Source organism: Gavialis gangeticus, unplaced genomic scaffold, assembly GCF_001723915.1.
Source record: "Gavialis gangeticus isolate Ggan-Ray unplaced genomic scaffold, GavGan_comp1, whole genome shotgun sequence".
Lineage (NCBI taxonomy): Eukaryota > Metazoa > Chordata > Crocodylia > Gavialidae > Gavialis > Gavialis gangeticus.
Window position 1 is genome coordinate 35,822,569 of NW_017728993.1, and position 25,389 is coordinate 35,847,957.

Consider the following 25,389-nt stretch of genomic DNA (forward strand, 5'->3'; position numbering starts at 1 on the left):
AATTGGAGGAGCATGTATTTTTGTGTTCTAAAAGTGAACAACCTTGCGCTATCCTGTATGACCATGACTGATATTATATATCTATAGATATCAATATCTGTAGATTGCTCTCTATATATGTATATGATTCCCTAGGTAATAAAAATAATTTGCTACAATAAGAGAGTCCATGTACACTTCTCATGGTTGCTGAAAACAAGAGGAACCAAAATAATAAAAGAGAAACAGTTATTTTGAAGCACATTTTATTATAGTTGGGTAAGTGTGGTCTACTGTGGATAAACGTGGCATAAATGAATTGCTGTTTGAAAACTCTACCCTTCAAGTACAGTGAGGTATAATTTTGCTGTGTGTTACTGAATGAACATTGCTTTGATAACGGATGCTGGCATGGTGTTTGCAAAGCCTTTTAGAATTACAGTTGAAATGGCAGAAGTAATTTTGTTCAAAATTGAGGGTTGAACAGTTTAGGCTCAATTTAATAACATAAAACTGAAACTGTCCAATAATATCATGAAAAATGGAATTTCTGAGTTGCTGAAATGATTATGATTATCATAATTTAACAACAGCTCTTCATAAGACATGCTGCATTAAAAATTTCAACAAGTTACAAAATATATACACAATATATCCCCTAGACGCCGTTGGATGTTTAAAATAGTTAACCGCAGTACAGAAATTACAGACCAAAACTACTGTATGCAGCTTTCCTACAATTTTACAATGGCTAAAAAAGCTGTTCAGCCCATAAGCACCATATACAATGTGCTGTTTCATGCCACTTTCACAATAATAAACATAAACATTCAAAAAATTTCACATAAATAATGGTTTTCCTTGTAACAAAGTATGTGACCAACAATTTAAAATAGGTACTCTTACAACAGAAACATATCTTGATGTAACCAGTACATACAGTCTGAAAGAGAAAAAGGAAATCAAATAATATCTACTTAAGCCACAAGCACCTTGTGTTAAGAAGAGCACCAGGCAACACAAACAGGAAACACGTAAGAGGTAGTGTACCATCTGTTCAGATGATGTGTCCACAGAGGACTATAATATGACTTTGTGTTTTAAAAAAAACCTTTATTGTACTGTGGCATAATTTACTCTCGTATGTAAGCTATTGCACATTTGGGAGCATTAGCCAGTATTGCTCCTTTGTACTGCATGTCTCCAGCTTGCTTAGGGTGTCTTGTACAGTGCTATTAAATAGGTTGTTGAGAACACTAGGAGTCCCAAAGAATTTCTTGTTCAGGTACATAGTGCTGAGTTCCAGGGAATCGTACACGAAAGCACCAGCCAATATGTTAAAAAATTAAATACTTTTATCAATGTTGTTGTAGTCTATTTTAAATGCCATTTCTCCTTCTTAGGAGGAAGTCTTTTTCTTCCTGAGATTCTTTAAGATACAACTAACAATTTGCTTTAAAATGCTTCCACAGTTTCAAGATGATTTCAGCTTAAATTCATTTTTCTTAAAACTTCCCCCCCAAAAAACCCTACTTGTTGTCTGCAGCAATTCCACCATGATATGATACACCAGAGCAGAGTCAGGAAGCTCAAAGAAAGCACACTGAACCACTTTCTAAGAAGTGCTGTTGTCCTGGTTTAAGATGAGGAAATGCATGCACTTGAACAACTGGAAGCTGGTTAGTGTCCTGAGTGTGAAAGTAGAACTGTGTCTTATGCCAGTTGCCATCTTGGATCTGGAATGCATAGAATTAGAGGATTAAATATATATCAGCAGGTTATTTCATAACAGAGAGAATCTGGAATGCAAAAAATCAGAGATACAAGTGAACATACCATATTCACTTGTATACCATATGCATTTTCCCCTCAAAAATCAGGCCTCCAAAAATTGGGATGCATCTCTTATTCTGTGCCAGAATTGAAGAATAGGGACCCTGCACAGGCATGAAATGCACTGCTCGGCATTAGTTTTAACCCTTTCACAGACACTGATGAATTGACAGCAGCTTCTGGCTCCTCAGCCAAAAGCTACTGTTAATATGGCAGCAACCGTGAAAGGGTTAAAGCTAGCTTTTGCCTGAGCGGTGCTAGTCAGGATTCAGCCATGCAGTCAGGATCCCCTGTGGTCAGGATTCAGCCAGGATATGACTGGAAAAAATATTTTTTTCTTCATTCTGCCTTCCCAAAACAAGGCGCATGTATTATTGGGGTGGGGAGAGAGAGGTATGTGACATGTAGGCAACCCTTCTCCCATCAGTGCTTGCAGGACTTCTGTAATTTTACAAAGGCTGTTTCCCCGTGCACTGATAGAGAAGCATTTCTTAAAAGTCTAACTTACTATACGTACTAATGAAGACTTGAACTGAGACAAACATACTTGTCTATTCTATAGGCTCCATGGCTTTAGGAGGTATTTTTAAGAATTATGGGGAACACCTCTGTCATGAACTTTGTTTTGATTATTTTTTTAAATCTCAATAATATTGTTATAAAATGTATAAAATAACAATATCACTTTGTCTTCAGCTGAAAAAGTTGTGGGTGCAGCCACTTCTTTCTTGCCTAACTGGGCAAAGCAGCAGTGGAGATCACTTACAAGTGAAATTCCTGTAAAGAGTAATATGTAAAAAAATCCTGCAGGAAATCTGCATAGTTTTAATGTAGGAAGAGAGGACGATCTCATAGAATCTCACAAGAAAATGGCACTTTTCAGTAGCTGTCCCATGCAACAGTACAGGCTGGGGACTGATTGATTGGGCAGCAGCTCTCTAGGAAAGGACCTGGGGACAGCTGCAGCTGAATAGAAGCCAGCAGTGTGCCCTTGTTGCCAAGAAGGCTAATGGCATACTGGGCTGCATTGGTAGGAGTGTTGCCAGCAGGTCAAGGGAACTTGCTATTCCCCTCTATTCAGCACTGGTGAGGCCACATCTGGAGTACTGTGTTCAGTTTTGGGCCCCCCACTACAGAAAGGATGTGGACAAATTGGAGACTCCAGCTAAAGGCAACAAAAATGGTGAGGGGGCTAGGGGACATGACTTATGAAGAGAGGCTAAGAGAACTGGGCTTGTTTAGTCTATAGAAGAGAAGACCGAGGGGGGATTTAATAGCAGCTTTCAAATACCTGAAGGGGGGTTCAAAAGAGGATAGAGCTAGACTGTTCTTAGTGGTGGAAGATGACAGAACAAGGAGCAATGGTCTCAAGTTGCAGCAAGGTTTAGGTTAGATATTAGGAAGAACTTTCTCACTAGGAGGATAGTAAAGCACTGGAACAGGGTACCCAGAGAGATGGTGGAATCTCCATCCTTGGAGGTTTTTAAGACCCAGCTTGACAAAGCTTTGGGTGGGATGATGTAGTTGGGGATGGTCCTGCTTTGATCAGGGTGTTAGACTAAATTACCTCCTGCAGTGCTGTTAACAAGCGTGTGTGGGGGGGGGGAGGCGGTGAAGGGAGACTGCCCCAGGTGCCAAAGCAAAGGGGCACCAACAGGCAGTGCCTAGCTGGGGCATGGTAACAAGAGGGAGCATGGGATCTAATGCTAAGAGCAAGAGCCCTGCTCAAATGCAATTTCTGGTATATACTCTGGATCATATCAAATAGCTGACACATTGACACACTTGTAAATGACGTGAAAGGAAGTTAGCTTCATGTGTTGAATAATATCTAGATGATATATATGTACAAGCATACAAACAAGTTTCACTGAGGAAAGGTTGGTAAATTCCACCATTAGGTTAATGATACCAAATTGTATTTACCATGCACTCATCCAGAAGCACCTTTGGTTCAACTAGTGTATTTGCTTTAAACACGTGACCATTCCATCCCTTGAAGCTAACAGATGTTTTCTGGGCACCTGCCTCATTTATTCCCCATATTGGTGTGTTCAGACAGTGAACTGTGATGGTATGGGTTGCTTCTGAGCTCAGTAAATGAAGAAAATTCATCTGCACTTTTCCAACTCCAAACTCCAACTAAATAAAAAAAAAAGAAATGTGCATTGATAGACACGAAGCTGTATCGTGTACAACAGCAAGAGTGCAATTAGAAAGACTTGGCATATAAATGTGACATTTATACTGAATATTATCTCTATCCATTAATGGGGGACACAAAGCAAAGTGCACATTTCTGGCTTTCTTCAAGAAGTTTGTTGGTTAGAGAGAAATTTGGAACCCATCATTATCATAATAATGATTGCACATTATTGTATACAAGTCTATATAATGCATACCTTCTCATAGTAGTATCATAGTAGCTAGGGTCAGAAGGGACCTGAGCAGATCATCAAATCTGACCCCCTGCCCTGGGCAGGAACGGATGCTGGGGTCATATGACCCCAGTCAGGTATCTATCTAGCCTCCTCTTAAAGACCCCCAAGGTAGAAGCGAGCACCACTTCCCTTGGAAATTGGTTCCAGGTCCTAGCCACCCTAACTGTAAAGTAATGCCTCCTGATGTCTAGCCTGAACCTGCTCTCTATCAAGTTGTGGCTGTTATTCCTAGTTACCCCATGTGGTGCCCAGGGGAACAGGGCATCTCCTATTCCCTGCTGATCTCCCCTGGTGAATTTGGAGACGGTCACCAGATCCTCCCTCAGCCTTCTCTTGTGGAGGCTGAATAGGTTCAGGCCCTCTAGTCTCTCCTCATATGGCCTGCCCTGCTGCCCCCTGATCATGTGAGTGGCCCTCCTCTGGACCCTCTCATTGCTAACACTTTTTAAATGAATTTTAAACAATAATTACTTAATGGTTACAACATCACTATAGTGCAGGAAAAGCTAGGTAGCTGGCTTTGTTTTCCAGATGAGGAAACTTCTTGTATAAGTGATTCAAACAAACACATGCACAAAGTCAGTTGGAAGTTTTGGAGCAGAGTTCAGAGCTCAGAGTTCAGAACTTCCTAACTCCCATTCATTGTTCTGCTCGCACTATATCACTCAACTGTGGCTGGGGGGATTGCAGATCGTTAGTAATGCAGATCCAACAGACTTGGTTGCTGGACAGCAATACAGCATGCTGGGGACTCAGCTGGCATGAAGCCCCAGGTCCTCGCTGCAGACAGAATCCCAGTGGATCCACACAGTTAGGGGAAGACTGTGGCTCATTCAATTAGAAGGGAACACCCTCCCCCCAACTCTCCAGCCCCTGGTACCCTCCCACACACCTAACAATAAAGGAGAAACTCAGTGAAGGGAACCTCTTGGGTTTTTCTTCCAAAGGACCATCTCTCTCACAGCACTGAAGATGTCTGTGGTGTGTGTGTACGCACAGAACATTAAATTGGTTTCTTTAAGATTTAAATGTAAATTAAAATATATGAACATGCATTTCATGACAGAAGGAGAAACTGCTTTGTACCTAACAATTTAGTTACATGGTCAAGAGCAGCAACCCTTTTGTCAATACCATTGTAATGATGTCAGTATTACTAAAAGTGGATTTTATCTGTCTTAAATGATGGCTATTTAGGCTGTCTACATGCAATTCTGAAATGTTTTTACATTTTGCATTATTAAATTTTTCAAAAAGTGCTAAAATAAATAAATGGACACTGTAGAAAATACTCTGTCTCCTACCATCTTTGTGACTGCTGAAGTGGACAACACAGTGAAGGGGGACCATTTTAAATACTACAGCTAAAGAATATATAGAATATATACTCTTTCTATAGATGTATAGAAAGATAAACAGGGAGATGTACAAAAGTAGAAACACATTAAACAATTGGATTAAACAGAGACCTATCTAATTTATGGCAAAATTAATAGGCCAACACTTATAAAACTGGCCAAGGTAATTGTTAAGTAAATTATTATTTAGAGTTAAACACAGAAGCATATTCCACTGAGAAGCAATGCCTACCTTTGTCACAGAGATGGGTGATAAACATGTCTGGCCACCAGCAGTGAAGTTACAGAAAACCTCAATGGCATCAGAAGGACAGCCAATATTTGGGTCAATCCAGTATTTTCCTAACAATTTATAATCCCAGAGAGAAAGGAGAGAAAGATATAACTGCTGTTAAAGAATGCCAACTTTCCACAATTTGGGGTGAATGTTAGATTACTAAATTTAGATTGGCTTTGACTTTACTAGAGTTACCCTGTGTTTATAACCAGAAGCAAAATGTTTACACTGGGGTACAAAGTGAATTCAATGGTTTCATCTTCTTTTTTGTGTCCTTTTCAACATACACATATATGGAGCTATGCTCAGTAGTCATGTGGGTATTTGTGTGTCCACTTTGCACATGTAGCAGGATTGCAAACTGCATCTAAATGCCAAAAATAGCAGCTGTGTGGCCAGAAGTCTTCCATTTGAATGCATAAAGTGAAACAGAATAATGCTGTTACTACTTGGGCCAATATGACCAACTCTATCAAGCTGCAAATCCTGAGGGTCTTGGTGTAAGCAGAAAACCCTAATTTATCAGCATAAAACGCATCTTGCATTCAGTCTATATACTTCAGATTAATGAAAAACATAAGGATTTGTACCAGTTTAAGCAATATATGACAGTTCTGTTGAAGTACAAAGCCCCATGAATGTGGTGTTAGGAGTTAGTGTCCTAGTGTTAGAAAATATATTTGTAATTCTGAAAATATCATTTACCTCCAAATTTAGAATAATAAATCTGTGACTAATTGTTAACAGGTACAAGTAAATGTAACATGGTAAAAGGCAGAGGAGGTAAACATAGATGGACAGATTAAAGCTTGGATTTTCAAAAGGACATGAAGGAATTAAATATGAATGAAGCTGAATGAATGGAAATGAAATTCAGTGGGTGTTGAGTGCCTCACTTTCTTAAGGATTGGAACCGAGAGTTCTAGTTTTTTCTGTCTTTTTGTCTCAGACCAACACGGCTACCAAGTACACCCCTGAAATATGGAAGATGCCGAATTTTAGCCAATTTTGGATTTTAAACTTCACTGCAGGACAACAAGGAAGTTTTTTTTTACCTCCCTGCCTGCCATCTGACACCTCCAGGGAAGGAATTCTACCTGATCAACATATCAAAGAGCTACTTAACACAGTTCACACACTGTCATGGACTGAGAGGGACAGCCTTCCATCTTCAGCTCCCTCTGTGCAAAAATGAAGTTTATTTCCTACCCAAGGGGACTTTTTACCACCTTCACTTTTCCCAGAGTCTGACAAAGGCACTTGATCCCGAAAGCTTGCAGAAAAGGACAATTTTCTTGCCATTTTCCAGTTGGTTTAATAAAAGGTATCATTTTGGAACCAAAAGTTCTTGTTTTTTGTATCACTTTCTTAAGATACTTTGATATTTCCAGGCTAAATCTCTAAGCCTTGTTTTCACCAGCTACACATCAGATGACTTTAGATGAGTTACTCCTGCTTTACACCAACATGAACCATCCTTTCAATGATCAAGTGCAAATTTGAGATTGTTTTAAAGATTTTTCACTCATAATAAGTTCATCTCTGAGTACCAGCAAGCTGGAATAACCTGGAAGCAGCATTTTTTTTTTATCACCCACAGAGACCAAATCAGTTTCAGATAGTGATGTGATTCCAAATAATATTCAGAAATACAAAAATATATCTTTATTTTAAAGATATTTTATCTTTATAATGCTACTCATTAAATTTTATTCTGAAAAAAATTAACATGTGGAAAGAACATAATCTAACTGTAGTGACAGTGAGGATTTGAGCAACACAAATACTCACCATCTGACACTTTCCGTTCACAGTTAAGCAGATCCCTGCAGATGCGTGCTGGATTATCTCGGGTGCCAAGGGGGTTCTTGATACTTTGCAGTAAGTTGCTAAGGTAGTGTAATGTTTTGAATATCTCTGCACTGTGATCTAGAAACGTTACTTCAGTATTCTGGTACCTCTGTCAAGGGGTCATTCATTAGCAATTGTGTTACCACAAAGAAATACCATAGCAATAGCACATGCAGTTAAATTAAGTGCCCATTGAAGATCCAGAGAGAAATAAAAGGTGTTTGTGATACACGTAGCCATCCAGATATGAAGTAATTAAGAATGATTGATTCACATTAAAACAAATTAGTACATTAAAAAATATATATTGGAGCAAAGAAAATGGAGTTGAGTTAAAATCATGCAGATACGTTGTTATAAAACATTGACATGGAATTTGAAAACAGAAAAAAGAAAAGAAGAAAAGAAATTAAGATATTTAATAAGTGATGCTTTGCATTCTCAAATTTTGAATAGTAAAGTCAAGCCTTAGGGCCCAATCCTTCAAATATGTACAATTACACTTAAATTCATACATGTAATCTCAATGGGTAAACAGTTAATGGGACTACATAACTACAAGATTACATACAAGTATTTGCTGGATCAGAGCCTAAATGATTCTCATCTTCAGGTATGAAGTTGAAGATATAAACCTCATATTATATAATGTTGTATAATATGTATAATGCCTTTCCTTCATTGTTAATCATGATTAAACAACAGGATTACTATGGGGTTTTCTTTTTACTTTGACATAAGGTATATTGTGTTCTATATATCCAGTTGCATTTCATCATATTATACATTATTTTTTTCTTTCCAAAATACTCTCTGAATTTTCAATATGTTTAAAATAAAATCTTTGTAAAGGAACCCTGTTTTGGCCTTGAATGAACTCTTTTTAATTTGGATAGTCTCTATGTGCCAAGGTAAATAAAGTAAAATATATTACCTCCATCTGTAGTGCAGCATTTGATTCAATCAAGGCTTGAATAGCAGCATTGATGTCCATTTGTTTCTGCGTTACAACAAAAATCTTTTCAGAGAAGCAGTAACATCAATAGAGAATATTCTACAACTAAGGTTGTAAATTTTCCTGGTGCTGTTGAAGGAACGTATTGGTTTAATTGATGGATTCTATACAAGTCTCTGGGAAAAAAACATAGGTCAAATAAGGTATACTTATCGCAAAGGACAAAAAAGCCTATTTCACCAAAATATTTAAGGCATTTTTATTATGTTAGTAAAGTACTTTGCAACCACTGATTCGCATACGATTTGAAATCTTATTTTTAAAAAGACAAAACCCCCAGAAAAAATGGAAGAAATAAATGTCTAAAATGATTATAGAGGTAAAAATATATCACTTTAATTTCTTTTCACAAGTATATTCCTGAAAGAGAATGACAGTATCAATAGCAATAATGTATTGGCCCATAGGCTCCAGATACAAGTAGACCTAGACAGGCTGGCATGTTGGGCAGAACGGAACCAGATGAGGTTCAACACAGAGAAATGCAAAGTGCTGCATCTGGGAAGGAAGAACCCCCAGCATAGGCTGGGCATCGCTAACCTGACCAGCACTACAAATGAAAGGGATCTGGTGGTGACAACAGACCCCAGCGTGAATATGAGCCAGCAGTGCATCTCCAGTAAATCCAAAGAAGTGATTCTCCCACTTTACTCAACACTGGTGCGGCCGCAGCTGGAGTATTGTGTCCAGTTCTGGGCACCGTACTTCAAGAAGGATGTGCTAAAGCTTGAAAGGGTCCAGAGAAGGGCCACCCGCAAGATTAGGGACTTGCATGGCAAGCCATACGAGGAGAGGCTGAGAGATCTGAGACTCCTCAGCCTAAAGAAAAGAAGGCTGAGGGGACCTGATTGCAGCTCACCACTATATCAGAAGCGTATGTCAGGGGCTCAATGAACAACTGTTCACCAGGGCGTCCTGGGGAAAAACTAGAAACATTGGCCACAAATTCCTGAAAGATAGTTTCAGGCTGAACATTAGGAAAAACTTCTTGACAACTAGGGTGTCCAGACTATGGAACAAGCTCCCCCCAGAAGTGGTGCAATCATCTACCCTAGAGGTCTTCAAGACAATACTGGACGGTCACCTGGCTGGGGTTGTCTGAGCCCAGGTGTCTTTCCTGCTCATGCAAGGGGCTGGACCTGATGATCCTTCAGGGTCCCTTCCAGCCCTATGATGCTATGACTCAAACTAGTCCTCCCATCAGTGTAACCTAACACATGTATAGCTCTTATACAAGCCTATTTATGTAAATAGAAAAAGGTGGATAAAAAAGATCCATAACAAACAGCTTGATCTAATCTGCTTCTGGATTTAGGAAGCTGTCCACCAAACCAAGGCAGTGTGCTTGAGGGTCCTGGCACTAGGGACTTAACTTTACCATACAAACATAACCAAAAGTTGTTCTCAGAGCCTGGGCACCATCATACCCAGGTTTGTGAGCATAAGCCTAGATTTTGCTTAGGACTAAACAACACAGCTGACAACTACAGCTGAAATGTGTGAGGTAAAAGGATTACAATCCATTGTCAGCTTCCACATTAAAGCAATAGGTACTATTTATTAGTGTATTTATTTATTAGATTTATATGAAAGAACATTTCAGTTTTACCTAAGATGCTGAAGAAAGCAATACCTATGAAGAAGGCCTCAACATTTTTATTTGCAACAATGAGGGCTTGCATTGTACTGTAGCATACTGTAAAAAACAGTGTTGAAACTTACTCTGGGCCCAGGTGGTCCAGGTAGACCCTACAAAAGGAGAGGAATCAGGTATGAGAATCTACTGCAAGTGTCTTTCAATTATGCATGCAAGGGAAGGTTATATAAAAATGGTGCTAATCACACTTACAGGCGGACCTGGATGACCCTTCGGTCCTTGAGGACCCTATGAGAAAATAAAATGCAATCGTTAAAAGAGGCACTGCATTAATAAACAACAACAACAACTCAGCAAATACCACTATATAGTGAAGTGTAGACACTTGTGATCTGCACAAAGAATCCTTGACAAAGCTGTAGATCATTTTTCTCCATTCCTGAATGTACTATGCTGTGCATCTTTTGAAGGTGAATTTAGTTCTTGTAAAATATGCTGGCCTGACACCCAGAGCCCTTTGTTTGTCCATTTACATTTGATGTTAAGGATACATTTATGAATAGCACAAAAAGGATTAATAAAAGATTAACAGATGTGATAAGCATATTACAGACACAAAGGCTAGGGACAGACATTACACATAAATCGGTTTAAGTAATCAGAAGCTGGTTTAAACCTGTAACAGAACAGATGTTCAGTGCATATAAACCAGTTTGAAAATGGCTGAAACTGGTTTGAGATAAACCTGGCTGAATGTAGTATCAGACTTAACTGATTTGGGTCAAACCAATTTATGCAATGTCTGTCCCAGAGCCCTTGCTGGTTTAAAATAAACCAGACAACCCCAGCATCTCAGCATGCTCGCTGGGCTAGGTGGGGCTCTCTACCCCATAGCAGGGTTGGCCCCTTCCCTCTGCTCCCTGGCCAGAGCTCCAGTAGAGACTTGCAGGCACAGAGAATCTGCCTGGCTTTCCCCTGCTAAGCAGGAATTATTCCCCGCTCCCCTCTGCCTTACACAGACACCTCAGCATTAGCTAGCAGACCACATGCTGGCTATGGTCTGTGCTGTGGGAGATAACAGGCAAACAGGCTTTTGGAGCTAATCAACAGGTAGATTAATGAACTTTCTTAGAAGAGCTGTTTAAGAAGAGCTCCATTAGTTAATGAAGAGAGGATTTGTTTTCTAAATGGGTTGATAAACACTGAGTTAGGGGGAATAAACATTCTCTGTTGGGCTGCTTAGGACGGTGGTGGGGAATAATCAGAGCATCCTGCCAGGGCCTGGCTACACCCCCCTCAGCTAGTAACATCCCTCAACTGTTTTCTTTATGGGGTGAATTATGGGGTGATAAACACTGTTATCAATTCCCTGCTGGGCTAATCAGAGCATCCTGCAGGGGTCTGGCCATGCCACCCCCACTGAGCTCAGTACTGTAAAAGGGAAGGGAGGGCTGCTCTACCACTCACCCCCCACACTGGCTTCTAGCCTGAGCCACTGTGTGCATGTGCCTGCATTTCTGTGTTGTCTGTCTGGTTACAAAACTGATTCAGCCTAGCCAGGTTAGACTAACCTGCAAAGATTGAATCAATTCAGGCTCAGGTTTTTTGAATATCTGTCCCTAGCCAAGCAGTATGTGTTTGGGGTGTTTGTAAGCATATCAAAACAAAGTGTTAGAGATGTTTCAAAGGAATTTGCTGACCTGTTAGACTCAGCAATAATTGTTCAGCCAATTACTAAAATACCCCACAGTCATTTATTAACTTTTAATAAACTGTTTATGGAGGCTTCCTTACTATAAAGTAAAATTTCTTATCCACAGTCATTCAAATGGTCAAATTCTCCAAAAAGTCATTCAAAAGGTCAAATTCTCACCTGAAGTAAATCACCACAGCTCTCTTGAAACTAGTTAACTAACAGCAGCTGAAGACATGTTCCAAAAGTAGTCATATGGAAGTCTTCTCCAACATCATTGCTGATAAAACTTCTGTCATCAGCTTTGTAATAATAAATAATAGCAAGACTATGTTGTGTTGACTTAAATATAGATTCTCAGAGCACTTTAGATAAATTCTCTCTTATCTACAGAAAAAAGTACATTTTCAGCAATGGTAACACAGGCTTTTCTTGTACTTTTTCCAACTATTGGAAAAAAGTGTGTCGTTGTCCCTAACCTTGAGACATCTCATTGAAGGGTGTATATTAAACAGCAGGAGGAAAAGCCAGTTGCAGCCAGCAAGGGCTTTTCCTTAGGGGGTAAACAACACAAGACTACAACATAAAGCAGAAAAGTCAAGAGAAAAATTCTACACCTTGCATTTCAACCCAGACTTATCTTCCCAAAGTCATTATTCCCCCTGCCTCTCCTAAATAGCTAATTATTCCATTGATTAATACCCATTTGTTTTTTCAAGAAAAATGTGATTAAATCTTTAATAATAAGTATTCAAAAATTCATTTCCCTTTTTAACTCTGTTAGTCTGCACATACTTGAGACCTCTAGGTGCTGCTGTAATACAAATAATCATAACAATAACTTTGAACAGAAGAAAGAAGCAGGTACTAGCAGCCTAATACTAGCAAAAGAGAGAATGAAACACGGAAGACAAAGGGCATACCTGGCAAAGACAATATACTGGTGTACATTGAAGTTTATAAGTGCTCTTCCTAGCTGAACTTACACAAGCTCTTCAGGCAAAATAAATTTTCCTAGGAAAAGCATTTTATGTCAGTGTAACTTCACCAGCAGTAAAGCTTTTTGCCAGTATAGAAATATATAAATAAATCAATCATATAGCTAAGGAGCATTACTATACCAGGGAAGGATTCTAGAGCAGACCTGCCCAGAATCTCATTATGGTAATAAACTATTGCATTAGTTCTTTTCTTAACACATGCACAAGGAGCATCTCATCTGACATTTCCAAACAAATATTTATACAAGAAGCATCCTTGTGTTGAATAAAACTATAAAACTATGAGCCTGATTCTGTATCTCAATAAGAATTTGGGATAATACAAAATATGTAGGATTTGATCCTACACTAGACTGATAGCTATTTAAATAAAAGGATGGCTGAGCAGGTAGGAGTTACTCATTTAGGTAACTAAAACTTTTCATGTCATCAGTCCTGAGATGTAAAGATGGGATGTAAAATTCATGAGAGAGAACACAGCAGCCAACTGAGACAGCATTCTGATTTTCACTCAGAGCTGCTATAAAGACTTTACGGCCCAGACCTGCATGGCTCTATAAATGTCTGTACAGTAATATTGGAGAAGATGCAGAACTGAAGGTATCTGTCTATGTTTAGGCTTAGTCTCTGTGTATCTTTAATAATAAAACAGGCAGTGGCATAATCATCAGGGACACTCAGTTTTTCAACTCCTGCATTTTGTGAGTAGGCTCCAGCTTTTTTATTTCATTTGCTGTATACATTTTCAACACTATAAGCCACTGCCTTCATCCTACAAACCAACATTCACTGTAATTTTACAAAGGCACCATTGATTAATGACCAGTGTAGGGGAATAGGATTTAGATGTAGGTTATATGATTAACTCTGTGTAATTTTGGCAAGTCACCTAAGTCTTCTGTACCTTACTTTTCCTCCTCTGAGGCTAGTAGCACAAAACTTCTAAAGTGCCCTGAGAATCTCAATTTAAGTCAACACAACATAGTCTTGCTATTATTTATTATTACAAGACTGATGACAGAGGTATTATCAGCAATGATGTTGGAAACGACTTCCATATAACTACTTCTGGAACATGGCCTCAGCTGCTGTTAGTTAACTAGTTTCAAGAGAGCTGTGGTGATTTACTTCAGGTGAATATTTGACCTTTTGAATGACTTTTTGGATGAAATGAATGATATCAGCAGCAGATTTGCTATTTGCTTCAAGGACCTATCAAACCAGTAGATATATATTCCAGGACTCTGATAAGGTTTAGTGAAATGCATTTGATATTATTATTGGTATAAAAGGGAAAGAATAGGAATAATAGAAGCTCATGGAATGTTTTCCACCAGGTAAGGAGATATTTCATTTTTTTGGTTCAGGAGTAGATTATGCAAAAGCCAAGTTATATCAAGATGCAGAAGCTTCAACGGTCTAAGTAAGCATTGATTTCTGATGAATAGATGTTGTTGTCCTGGATACAGAGATTTACAACTTTCATCAGATTTCTCAAATAACTGAACAATTCTGTAGAAATTCTATATTTTTGGAATATGCTCTACAATTTTAAGCCTTTAACATAGTCTTAAAATGCTTGAGATTTACAGAGGATTTTTCCTCCTTCTTTTCACTGACAATTGTATTGTTCTGATTAATTTTAAGCATTTCATAGGTGATGTGATTCCATCTGAGAAGTGATGTGACTCCATCTGCCTTGATTCACTGTCTCTTTGCAAATGAAACCCATGTGGAAAAAGTAAATCTGCAGTGCCAATTGTTACTGAGATAAACCCTCTTTGGGTATACTATATTTCTTAAATGCATTAAAACTTCAAAGGCCAACTTCAATTACCTTTATGTTCCCTTTAAATATAAAAAAAATTGCAAATAGTCTTTTGGAAATCTTGTACTGATGTTATAAATGCTCTTTCTTCATGACATAGAGCAGCAGAATAAAGTTAAATTGCACATTTTATAGATTAAGTTAATTGTAGAATGTCCCTCTGGAATGTCCAGGATCACCTTTATGAATCTATTTGAATTTTAATGTGATCAAACAGTAACTAAAGCAGTGAGAATAGTATAATAATTGATCCCTAATAACAAAAACAGAGAATTGAATTATAATAACAACAGAATGAATTATTTGTAACATGCTCTGTAATCTTTTTAAGCACTGCATTTGATCACTAGCACAAAAGTTCAAAGGCTAAAACTCCTTTATTTTTATTTTCTTTGATACTTTAAGGTCTAGATACTACAAAAATTTTGCACATGCTTAACTTAAAGCACTTGAGCAGACCTAATAACTTAAACAGCTCCACTCATATGTTGAAAGTTAAGCATGTGTGTTAGTGTTAACACAGTCAAGGTCTTATGTCCGTGGGTCTGCTTTGCAGGGTTCTGAACACCCATAACGTATGCTGGTTTTAAGGTGACTTGTGGTATTCTGCCTCTGAAAATCAGGACGTATGGTATTGCTTATCTTCTCATATACACCAGCTTTATATTGTTCTAACACCATTGATTTTGATAGAAATAGTCTTGATTTATACTTGTGGTAATTAGGAGGAGACATAGCTTCTAAATGTTTGTATTCTGCATTTTCTTAAAGATTATATGGGAACACCTGAAAGGTCTGTGGAATAAATCAATGCATAATGTACAGCATCCCAGCACAGCTGATCTACTTCATATGGTGACATCTATTTCCAGCCTTCTTGCTCCAGTGAAATGGTCAAAACTTATGAACTAATGTTTAAACCTTAAGGGTGCTTATAAATGAGTGCAGAGGCTGCTTCAATGCACTGTAATTACAGTGTCAGAGAAGTCTCAATTTATCAGATGTATTAAAAAATGAATTAAGACTCAAAAAATGTATTAAGACTAGATTAATTGACTCTGCTGGAGCATGGTAATTACTCCAGCCAGCCTCCGTGTTTCATGTATCAGCACCCCCATGTTTCAAAATGGTGGCAGGGTGCTTGAACTAGCTCATCGAACAAGCTCTAGTTCAAGTGCCCCTGCCACCATTTTGAAGCATGGGGATGCTGATACCTGAGACACAGTGGCACTTTAATTAGAGCAGCTCTCAGAATGCTTTAATTAAAGTGACGCCCCCTTCCCTGCCCACCCCTAGAATGCATGGAAAAATGCCCTAAGATACAATTCATTTCAGGGCAGAGTATTCCTGTAGGCTCTTAGGCTAGGGACAGATGTTACAGAGACCTGTTTAAGTGATCAGAAACTGGTTTAAATCTGTAACAGAACAGATGTTCAGTGCATATAAACCAGTTTGAGAATGGCTGAACCCAGTCTGAGATAAATCTGGTTGAATGTAGTATCAGACTTAACTGATTTGGGTCAAACCAATTCATGCAATGTCTGTCCCAGACCTCTTGCTGGTTTAAGATAAACCAGACACCCCCAGCATCCTGGCATGCTGTCTGGGCTGGGTGGGGCTCTCTGCTTCACAGCAGAGCTGGCCCCTCCCCTCTGTTCCCTAGGTGGAGCTCCAGCAGAGACTGCAGGCATCTGCCTGGCTTCTCCCTGCTCCACCCCGACCTCCCACTGCTTAAACAGGGATTCCCCCCTCCCTTCTGCCTTACACAGACACCTCTCAGCATTAGCTAGCATACCACATTCCAGCTATGGTCCGTGCTGTGGGAGACCGGACACTGTGCTGTAGGAGACCAGACAAAGGCAGACAGGGCTGCTTAGGGCTTTTTGGAGCTAATCAACAGGTAGTTGGTAACGTCCCTCTGTTCCTTCCTTGGAAAAAGTTGTTTAAGAAGAGCTTGAACTAATGAAGAGAAGCTTTTGTTTTCTTTGTTTTCTTCATGGGCTGATAAACACTGAGTTAGGGGTGATAAACGCTGTGTTATCAACTGCTTGCTGGGCTTATCAGGAGGTGGGGAACCCCTCCCTAATCAGAACATCCTGCCCAGGCCTGGCTGTACCCCCCTTCACCTCAGCACTGTGAAAGGGAAAGGAGGGCTGCTCTAGCACTCCCCAGCTTCTAGCCTGAGCTACCGCAGGCATGTGCCAGCATTTCGGGCACGTCTGTGCAGTTACAAACCAGTTCAGCCGAGCCAGGTTAGATTAATCTGCAAAGACTGAATCAATTCAGGCTCAGGCTTTTTGAATGTCTGTCCCTAGTCTTGCTGTTAGGCCAAAGTTGTGCAGAAAACCTTGTGTAGAAAGCACAGAACTCTCATTATTAGAGGATGAACCATCCAGTTGCTGTCCTAAAATCAAATCTGTTTGGAATCCTATTCGTCCATGTTTAATTTAGAGAAAAGTAAATTAGGGGAGACACTATACTTTAGAAAGTTATTATGGTACGTTGCAGTGTGATGGTGATAATGGCAAAATCCTGTTGTTTGACTACAGATTGACCACAGAAGATAAAACATACAAGTATTTTTAGCAAAAAGGGACACTGACATAATTCAATGCCTTATGCTATCAAAAAATGTGTCTGATTTTCACTTTTACAGAGCAATTTTCAAGATTACTTAGGTATACACAGTAGCATTAGTTTAACCTATATAGCCAGTGCTTAGAATTGCACATCATTCTCTTGAAAAGTCTTGTATGATGAGCCCATTAATTAGAGGAAATTAGGTATATAATATCTGTGACAATAATGGATACCACTGTTTCTTGATGATTAATACTGGCATGGGTTTCAAAATATAAGAGCATTTTCAGCTCAATGCTGCCCTAACAGACAGCTTCTGTGTGGGCAACTCTTCTGAATTGGAAAGAAGAAATGAGAATTAAATATGTAGGGCAGTTTACAATAGTCTGAAATGAGAAACCTGGTATTTGTTTGGTTTCTCAGGTAACAATTGTTTCAAGAGCATTAGGATCAAAGAAGAGAGTTCAAGCAAATAAAACTGTGGCAAAGTGGGACTCCCCACCTAGCCACAGTGCTAAGTTCCCCACTTGCCTTTGGGCATGCCCCCCACCTGACTCGCCTGCCATGCCTTGTTTTTAATTAATTAAGATGTTAATTAAGGTGCGAGGCTGCCCATTTTATGCCCTGATGCTAGGGGGCGCTATCTGCTGCTCTGAACCTCCCCTACATGGCAGCCCATGCCTCGCAGATGGCATGCAGATGTTGATCTCACCAGCCACACACTGGGCCCCAGAATCCTCCAGTTCAGACCCTTTAAGATCCCTCCATTCCAGCGGCATACCCCACCTTCATTCTGGCTGCCTAGCTCCCTGAAACCATTTCCCCTCTCAGGCATGGTTCCCCCAGGATCTTTGGCCACACAGGCCCTAGCCTTACCTCCAAGACCAGTTGGGACCCCAGACCCTAGCTTTGGGCATCCCTTGCGGTGGGCCCCTGGATTTTTTGACCGTTCTGGTCCTGGCCCCAGGATTGAACAGTTGAGGGTATTCTATCTCAGGCCTCTGCCACTAGCCCCCTCACTCTCTTGGGTCCACCTTCTTGCCCCTACTAGGGGTTAACCCACCCGGTGGTGGGAGCTGGGGTAACTTACACCATGACTGGTGTTCCAGGGTCTCACAGGGCCTCTCATTCCCCCCCAGAGCAGCATGTCATTTTGCTCTCTATATTCTGCCCACCTTCACTTGGGGCTCCACACTGCCCCCTTCACTCAGGGCTACTCATCTCTGCCCCCTTCACTTGAGGCTTCTCATCACTGCCCCCTCACTTGGGGCCATGGGGCTTCCCTCCCTGGTGGGCTCAGGTGGCCGTAGCCGTGCCTGGCCCCCACTCTCTTTCCTCGGGGTCTTGCACCCCACAGGCTCAGGTGGCTGCAGCAGTGCCTGGCCCCCACTCTCCCTCCTCAGGGTTTCTCGGGGGTCTCGCACCCCACAGAGGGCTCAAGTGACTGCAGCCATGTCTGGCCCCAACTCTCCCTGATGTAACGTAAACCCACCCAAACATGAGGACTAGGGTTAAGGCACTCCTTCTTGCCTTTTACCAGGGTGATCACTGGCCTGGCATTTCCTGGGGGTTCCCACACCACTGAGAGCCCCAGCAGGCCACCCACTCCCAGCAGGATGCCGTTTTAGGTCATGCCCAGGACCAGAAGCCTCCTAACAGCTCTTCCCTTACCTCCTAGATGATACAAGCAGCCTTGCAGCCAGGCAATGTTGCTGCCTCCCCTCTAGCAGTGAACTGCCCTGTTTATATGGGTGGCCAGAGCTCTAAAATGGCTGCCACAATTAAGCATCTGCTGGCCACTTGGCCCCAGTCTTAAAGTGGCAGGCACCAACAGTGCCCTGGCACACACCTTCCCCCTTTAAATGGTACATGGGAGATGTTTCCCCTGCTGTTCCTCCAAACAGGCTCCCCTGAGAGCCTGTGAGAGCCCTAAAGTGGCAAGCAACCCAAAGGTGCTCCGCCACAAAAATATGTAAAAATTTTGAGCTAAATTAGTTTAAAGCTTAAATTCTTGTAGTAATGTTCAAGTTGTCTTAAAATAAAATCTATTATAGGAGTTCCTAGGTTAGGACTGAGGTCTCCCTATATGAACGCTCACTGGGCACACAAAGAGCATCCACCTGATTTAAGAAACAGAAGCAGAAGTGAATGTAAAACAATAGCAGGAAAGGGGAGAGGAAATACAAAGATAACAGGAGGCAGGTTATATTGGCTACCTATTGGAAAACATGATAATTCCAAAATGTTATCATACTGTCCTAGGAGAATAAAAATGGAGGCGCCAGAATGGCTTCCTATGGCGGGACCCAAGGCAGGGGCGACATGCCTGAGGAAAGGGAAAAAGAGCCCTGAAAAGAAGAAATACTTACCTCCCACAGGGAAGAGCGAGCCACGCTGAGAAGGGCCACTGGAGCAGTTTATCAGCTGCTTTTATTGCCAACTGGTGGCGGCACCGGCAAATGACATCATAAAAAACTGCCACCCAGTGAATTTAAAAGCTGGCGCCAGGGAAATGGCAAGAGAAGTGGCAGGGACACTGGAGGGTGAGGTTGCTCCCCAGCCAATGTCCCAGGGAGGTTGGCAGCCCCGGTAGGGGCGAGACAGGGATCCCTTGACAGAGAGGCCCAGCACCCTGATCAGCGGGACTGCCAAGCAAAAGAGGGACAACGTTGGGGGATCGGAGAAGGTCAAAGACAGCAGATCCGTGAGTGGGGTGGGCAGAAGCCCACACCCAGACCCCTTCGTTGTTTTTTTCTTTTCTTTTTTTCCTCTTTTTTTTGACCTACTCTGTTTTGGAGGGTGCACGGAATGGTGACCAAGGAATGACCCTCAGCGGGTGCAGGGCCATGGAGGAAGATTGAGGCAAGATTGGGCAGAAGCCTCGGAGGAGGGACAGGTGCAAAGGTGGAGACAATTGTACGCCCCGTGATTGCTGGGAATAGGCGAGCTGAGGAGCAAGCCAAAGATCCACCATCCAGTGGCCCTGGGGGTTGGTGCGTGGCTGGGGTGTAGGGGAGTTGGAGCCCCAAGAATGTCTCTGACAGGTAGTACCAAGAGTAGCGGGAAAACCCGAGAGGGAGCCTCACTACTGGAACATAGAAGACCAAACCATGGCAGGTGACTGTCAGGGCTCCCTTCAGGGTGGAATGCAACCCAACACGTAAGTTCTGGGGACACACCCCTCAGGCGGGGTCGGGTGAATGCTTGGAGGCCGCCTGTGGTTGTCTATACAAAGCTTGATGGGGGCACATAAATATATAGATCTGTACACACACATACACATATTTGCTGTACATATTTAACAGAAACAAGCATAATCATTAACTACCAGTCTTTCACTTCTGTAGAGCCATTACCGGCAGAATTGTTGTAGATCCCCTATTATATAACTTAGATATAATTTTGAACATTAATTACATTAAGAAACAAGTACAATATTCTCAGCAGGCTAATAAGAAAGGATAATGATTTGAATTGTGTGTACCATTATCAGTGCTATCATGCTTACACAACACAAATCCTTCAGCTGCTGGCCTGCATGCTCTGAAACTCAGCTCTTGTATATGTTTGCTCCTGATTCTCTAGAGGCAATTAACTAGTTTGTTTCAGTGAAACCCATAAATAAATAAATTTATAAATTTATTTATGGGTTTCACTGAAACAAATTACCTACTTGCTTCTACAGCCAGATCATCTAGATGATGACATTTTAAAGTAGCATTTTGGTATGAGGGATTTGAGTATCACACATTGGTATAACAATATAACATGCAAGCTCAATTCCAAACTGGCACAGATTTCAAATATATTCATTTATATTTTAAAATATATTACTATATGGCCAGAGGAAAAAGGGGATGTATCAATGGGCAGTATGCTCAAGCACAGAGTGAGAACATGGAACAGCTGCTGTAAGAGATGACAGGCAGCAATCATGGACTCTATCAGTCAAGCCAGTCAGAAATTTTTACTGAAATAATTTTCAAACCAAAAAAGTGACAATTCATCATAATTCCATTCCCATGTGAAAGGGTTGTTTTCAACCAATTTCAAGTTTTAAAAAAAATTTGGGGAAAAAAAAGTTTCAAAACTGCCACAGCATTCCCACCTGGACATTTTCAAAATGAAAAGTTCCTTATTTTTCAGCTTAAAACAGTTTTTTAAAATTTTCATTTGCATTCCATAAATAAAATCAAATAAAAAGCAAAACAATACATTCTGAAATTACCCAAACATAATGTTTTTATTGATCCAAACCTTTTTTCTCAAATTTCAAGATTTTGACTTATTGTCCTGATTTTCTTGCTCCAATCTAGTTAGGAAACTATGGTAGATCAGACCACTCCTTCTATTACTCTTGTGGTAAGACACAACTCATAAATTAAAGTACAAAAAATGTTTCTACTTACAATTTCACCCCTTGTGCCCTTTTCACCCCTAGGTCCCTGAAAAAAGAGGAACTATTAATACAGTACAGAGACAGTATTTTTGCTCCTCAATCTGTAAATACATATCTGTATTACTTTATTCACTTGAGTAGTCCCATTCATATCAACTGACTCAAATGCAGCACTAGGGCAATAATTTTGTTTCATAATTAGTTAAGAAATTATATTTGGGTCTCTCTCTCATCTTCAGCTACTTGTTTACCTCCCTTCCATATCATGCTTAATCCATGTTATGGACTGCACTTTGTATTATCTGCTGGTAAGAAAATCCACCTATCACATATTGTAGGTTTTTCCATATCCACTTTTATTGTTCTAGCTCAAGATATGGGAAATAATTGTACATTAGTACGCAAATTATCCATCTCTTTCTGCCTATTTTATGCTCTTGACTAATTCTGCATCTGTACTATGTCTCTAGAGATGATAATCTTCTAGCAATTAACCTAGTGAGCAAAGAATTTTGCATCTTGCTTCTTACTTGCCACCAGGGCTGAAAACGAGCTCTCAGCTATAATTTGCTATAATATGCTATCTGGTTCAGTCTGAAATTCATTAATAATCTTCATAGTGGTACACAAGTGTGAAAAGAAATTCTAGAGCAAGAGTCATCATCCTTCCTTTGAAGAAAGATGGAAAGAAATGAAACTACACTTATGGCGTGATACTTTCCACAATATGAAAAAGAATATTCTAACTGTACAGCAGTTTTTCTTTTCTCCTCTTACTCTTTGTTCTAGTCACATGCATGTAAAATACATATTAACTATTTACTGCTGTATAGTTACACTATTTTGCTGCTCCTTAATCTAGCTTCTCAGACATTCTTCTTCTTTCTCCAGCTCCTTTACAGCATATAAATGGGCTGAAGTAGCATAAAGAGGCCCTAAAGCCCCTTATCCGGTAGGGAGGGTTCTCCCAGACAAGTCTATCTTGAAAGACCACATTGCAAGCCCTGGAATAGAAAATGTGCTAGAGATGGAGATAGGATCAGAGTGACAGGTATAATGCTGAGGACCAGGAGGCTGTCTCCAGTGAGACAAGTCTCTAGGGTTACCTGAGCTTAACAGGCCTATCCAGTGCTCAGGCAGCCCAGGATCATAAGGAAAAAAAGGTGGCTTATAAGTATAGTGCTTCTTTACTGTGGACTGTACATTCTCTACTGCATCTGTCAGGATAAAAACAGACGTAGCCTGATGCATAAACATTTTCAGGACAGCACAAATGGTGAACAAATAGATGCCTCTACTCTTTGTCGTGCCACATTAGTGGCTGTGACAAATGTAGTATAAAACAGTGCTGCTTTATTGCAGCTGACCTCTATTTACCAGGGGTGTGTGAAGCAGTTCCTATTTAATTTGAATTCAGCCTGAATCAGGGACAGTGATTCAGTTAGTTGATTTGGATCACTGTCCCTGATTCCATTTGGCCAAATCCAAGTCTAAAGATTCGATGCTGATTCAGAGAATCAGCGGTTTGGACGTAGACACAGCTTTACATGTTTTTTCTACATACCTTGAAGTAGCAGGCACAGCTTGTAAACACTGCGATGCTGGGGCGCACGGAGCATCCCACAGGAGTGTGTGTGGTGGGGGGGCTCTCCATGGGCTGGATGGCAAACTTGGAAATGGAATGGGAGTACTTCTGGTCCACTTCTGGGTCTGCCAGGGAGCAAGCTGGGGGGCCCCCCACGCCCCTCCAGCTCAGTGTTTGGCCACAGGGGGACCCTGGGTGCCCCACCCAGATCCAGGAGGCACCAGTCGCTGAGCTGGGGGGTGCGGGGGGGGGGCCCTGGTGCATTCCCTGGTGGACCCAGAAGTGGACCGGAAGTGTTTCTGGTCCACTCCTGGGCCTGCTGCTGAGTGCGCTGGGGTGCCCCCCCCCGGTGCTTCTGTGAGATGCTCCATGTGCCCCAGTATTGCAGCATTCACAAGCCCCTGCTACCTACAGGTATGTAGAAAAAACATTTAAAGCTGTCTCTATGTCCAAATTGCAAAATCTTTCCGAATTTCTCTGAATTGATTCGGAGAGATTCAAGTGTTCTCTGATTCTATTTGGATTTGGAGATTCCGCCACCAAATTGGGCTGAGTCTGCCGAATCAAAACAGGAACCGAAGCTTTGCACAGCCCTACTATTCGCTCCATAGCAGAAGAGTGCGAGTACTCTCCGGCTGTCATGGGCAGATGCACCAGGGCCTTGAGGGACCCAATTCTGCACACTCCTAGGAATTCTCATGCAGAATCAGGCCCTCAAGCCCCAGGAACATGTGTCTGGCTTTTTTTGCTAGAGAGATGAATCCTGGGACTCTTAGAGCATCTCTCTTTAAGTGGAGAAAGTCAGGGTTCCCTCCTTACAGAAATCCATCCTGGTGCCCTGTGCCAGGACCCATGCATGTTCTTACACTGACCCATGCTTCATGCAGAGGCATGGGTCTACGCAGGTCCCAGCAGGAGGTGTGGTATGGTGCAGCATCCAGGGAATTTCTGGTGTGGGGAGTCCCCAGGTAAAGGGAATATGTTGTCTCTGTCTCACTGGAACAAGGGCCTAAGGTGAGACAACAGGCAACGTGTGTTTCACCCAGTAAAGCAGATTAACTGCGGTAGGATGTGTCCTGCCACAGGTGATATGCTTTGTTTGGTGATGTCTGTTTTTATCCTTAGAGCAGCTGCCCAGAATTTCACCCTCTAGGTTTGTCTGCAAGGATGCACACAGGAGAGGTGAGGCAAATCAAAGGTGTAAAGTCAGTGTGCATAACTTTAAAAACATCCACACATGGATTCTCTTATTCAGCAGCAAAACAGCCTTCAACTGCCATAGCTTAATCTTCACTGTACCAAAGTAAAGCCACTTTAATACACTTTAAAGTATGTATCTCATCTTCACACCTTAACTTGCTGAGTATATTCCTGTGTGCGTTGTATGAACAAAAAGAGCGGCCATTCGTTCAAGTGATTCTGCTTTATCTCTTCGTTTGTTTTGCTTATATTTGGATCACATAAGATAGTTTGCAGATACGGTGCAGTATGAAAAAGGTCTTGCTAGTTTCTGTTTACATTGAAAAAAATGTCGTAAGCCATATTTAAATACACAGATCAAACAAAGGCACATAACAAATAATGGAAAAGAAAAGGGAACCTTAGGACTTAAACATACCAGCCTGCCTGCTGGGCCAATTATACCTTCTTGACCAGTGGGCCCCATGGATCCCTGTAAGGAAACAAACAGACATTTACCACCTTATCATATTTCAAAATGAAGACATGGCCATGAAACGCAATGTCTTGATAGGGTAAGGTAAGATTGTTCAGTCTTTAAATTAATTATATCAGTTTCAATGTCACACTATGTCTTGGTGAATAATTATAGGGTTTTAGCTTCTCAACAACACACACAGCGGTAACAAAAAATATATATACATCACATCCTATTAATGGAGAGCACTGTTCTCAAGCATACCTTGCCCAGATGCTTCCACTTTCATGTGCTA

General features: G+C 41.0%; 1 protein-coding gene across 2 annotated transcripts in view; it reads right to left on the minus strand.

Moving 5' to 3' along the window:
• Positions 1-231: 231 nt before the first annotated feature.
• COL24A1 (collagen type XXIV alpha 1 chain) overlaps positions 232-25,389 on the minus strand; it is a 301,453-nt gene continuing 276,295 nt past the window's right edge. For both annotated transcript variants that reach the window (XM_019501556.1, XM_019501555.1), the window contains 9 exons: positions 25,056-25,109; positions 21,863-21,898; positions 10,604-10,639; positions 10,477-10,503; positions 8,674-8,739; positions 7,680-7,848; positions 5,844-5,953; positions 3,739-3,954; positions 232-1,715 (listed from right to left, as the gene is read on the minus strand). In XM_019501556.1, coding sequence (XP_019357101.1) covers positions 1,569-1,715; positions 3,739-3,954; positions 5,844-5,953; positions 7,680-7,848; positions 8,674-8,739; positions 10,477-10,503; positions 10,604-10,639; positions 21,863-21,898; positions 25,056-25,109 — 861 coding nt within the window. In that variant the 3' untranslated portion in view covers positions 232-1,568. The remainder of the gene's footprint in view (positions 1,716-3,738; positions 3,955-5,843; positions 5,954-7,679; positions 7,849-8,673; positions 8,740-10,476; positions 10,504-10,603; positions 10,640-21,862; positions 21,899-25,055; positions 25,110-25,389) is intronic.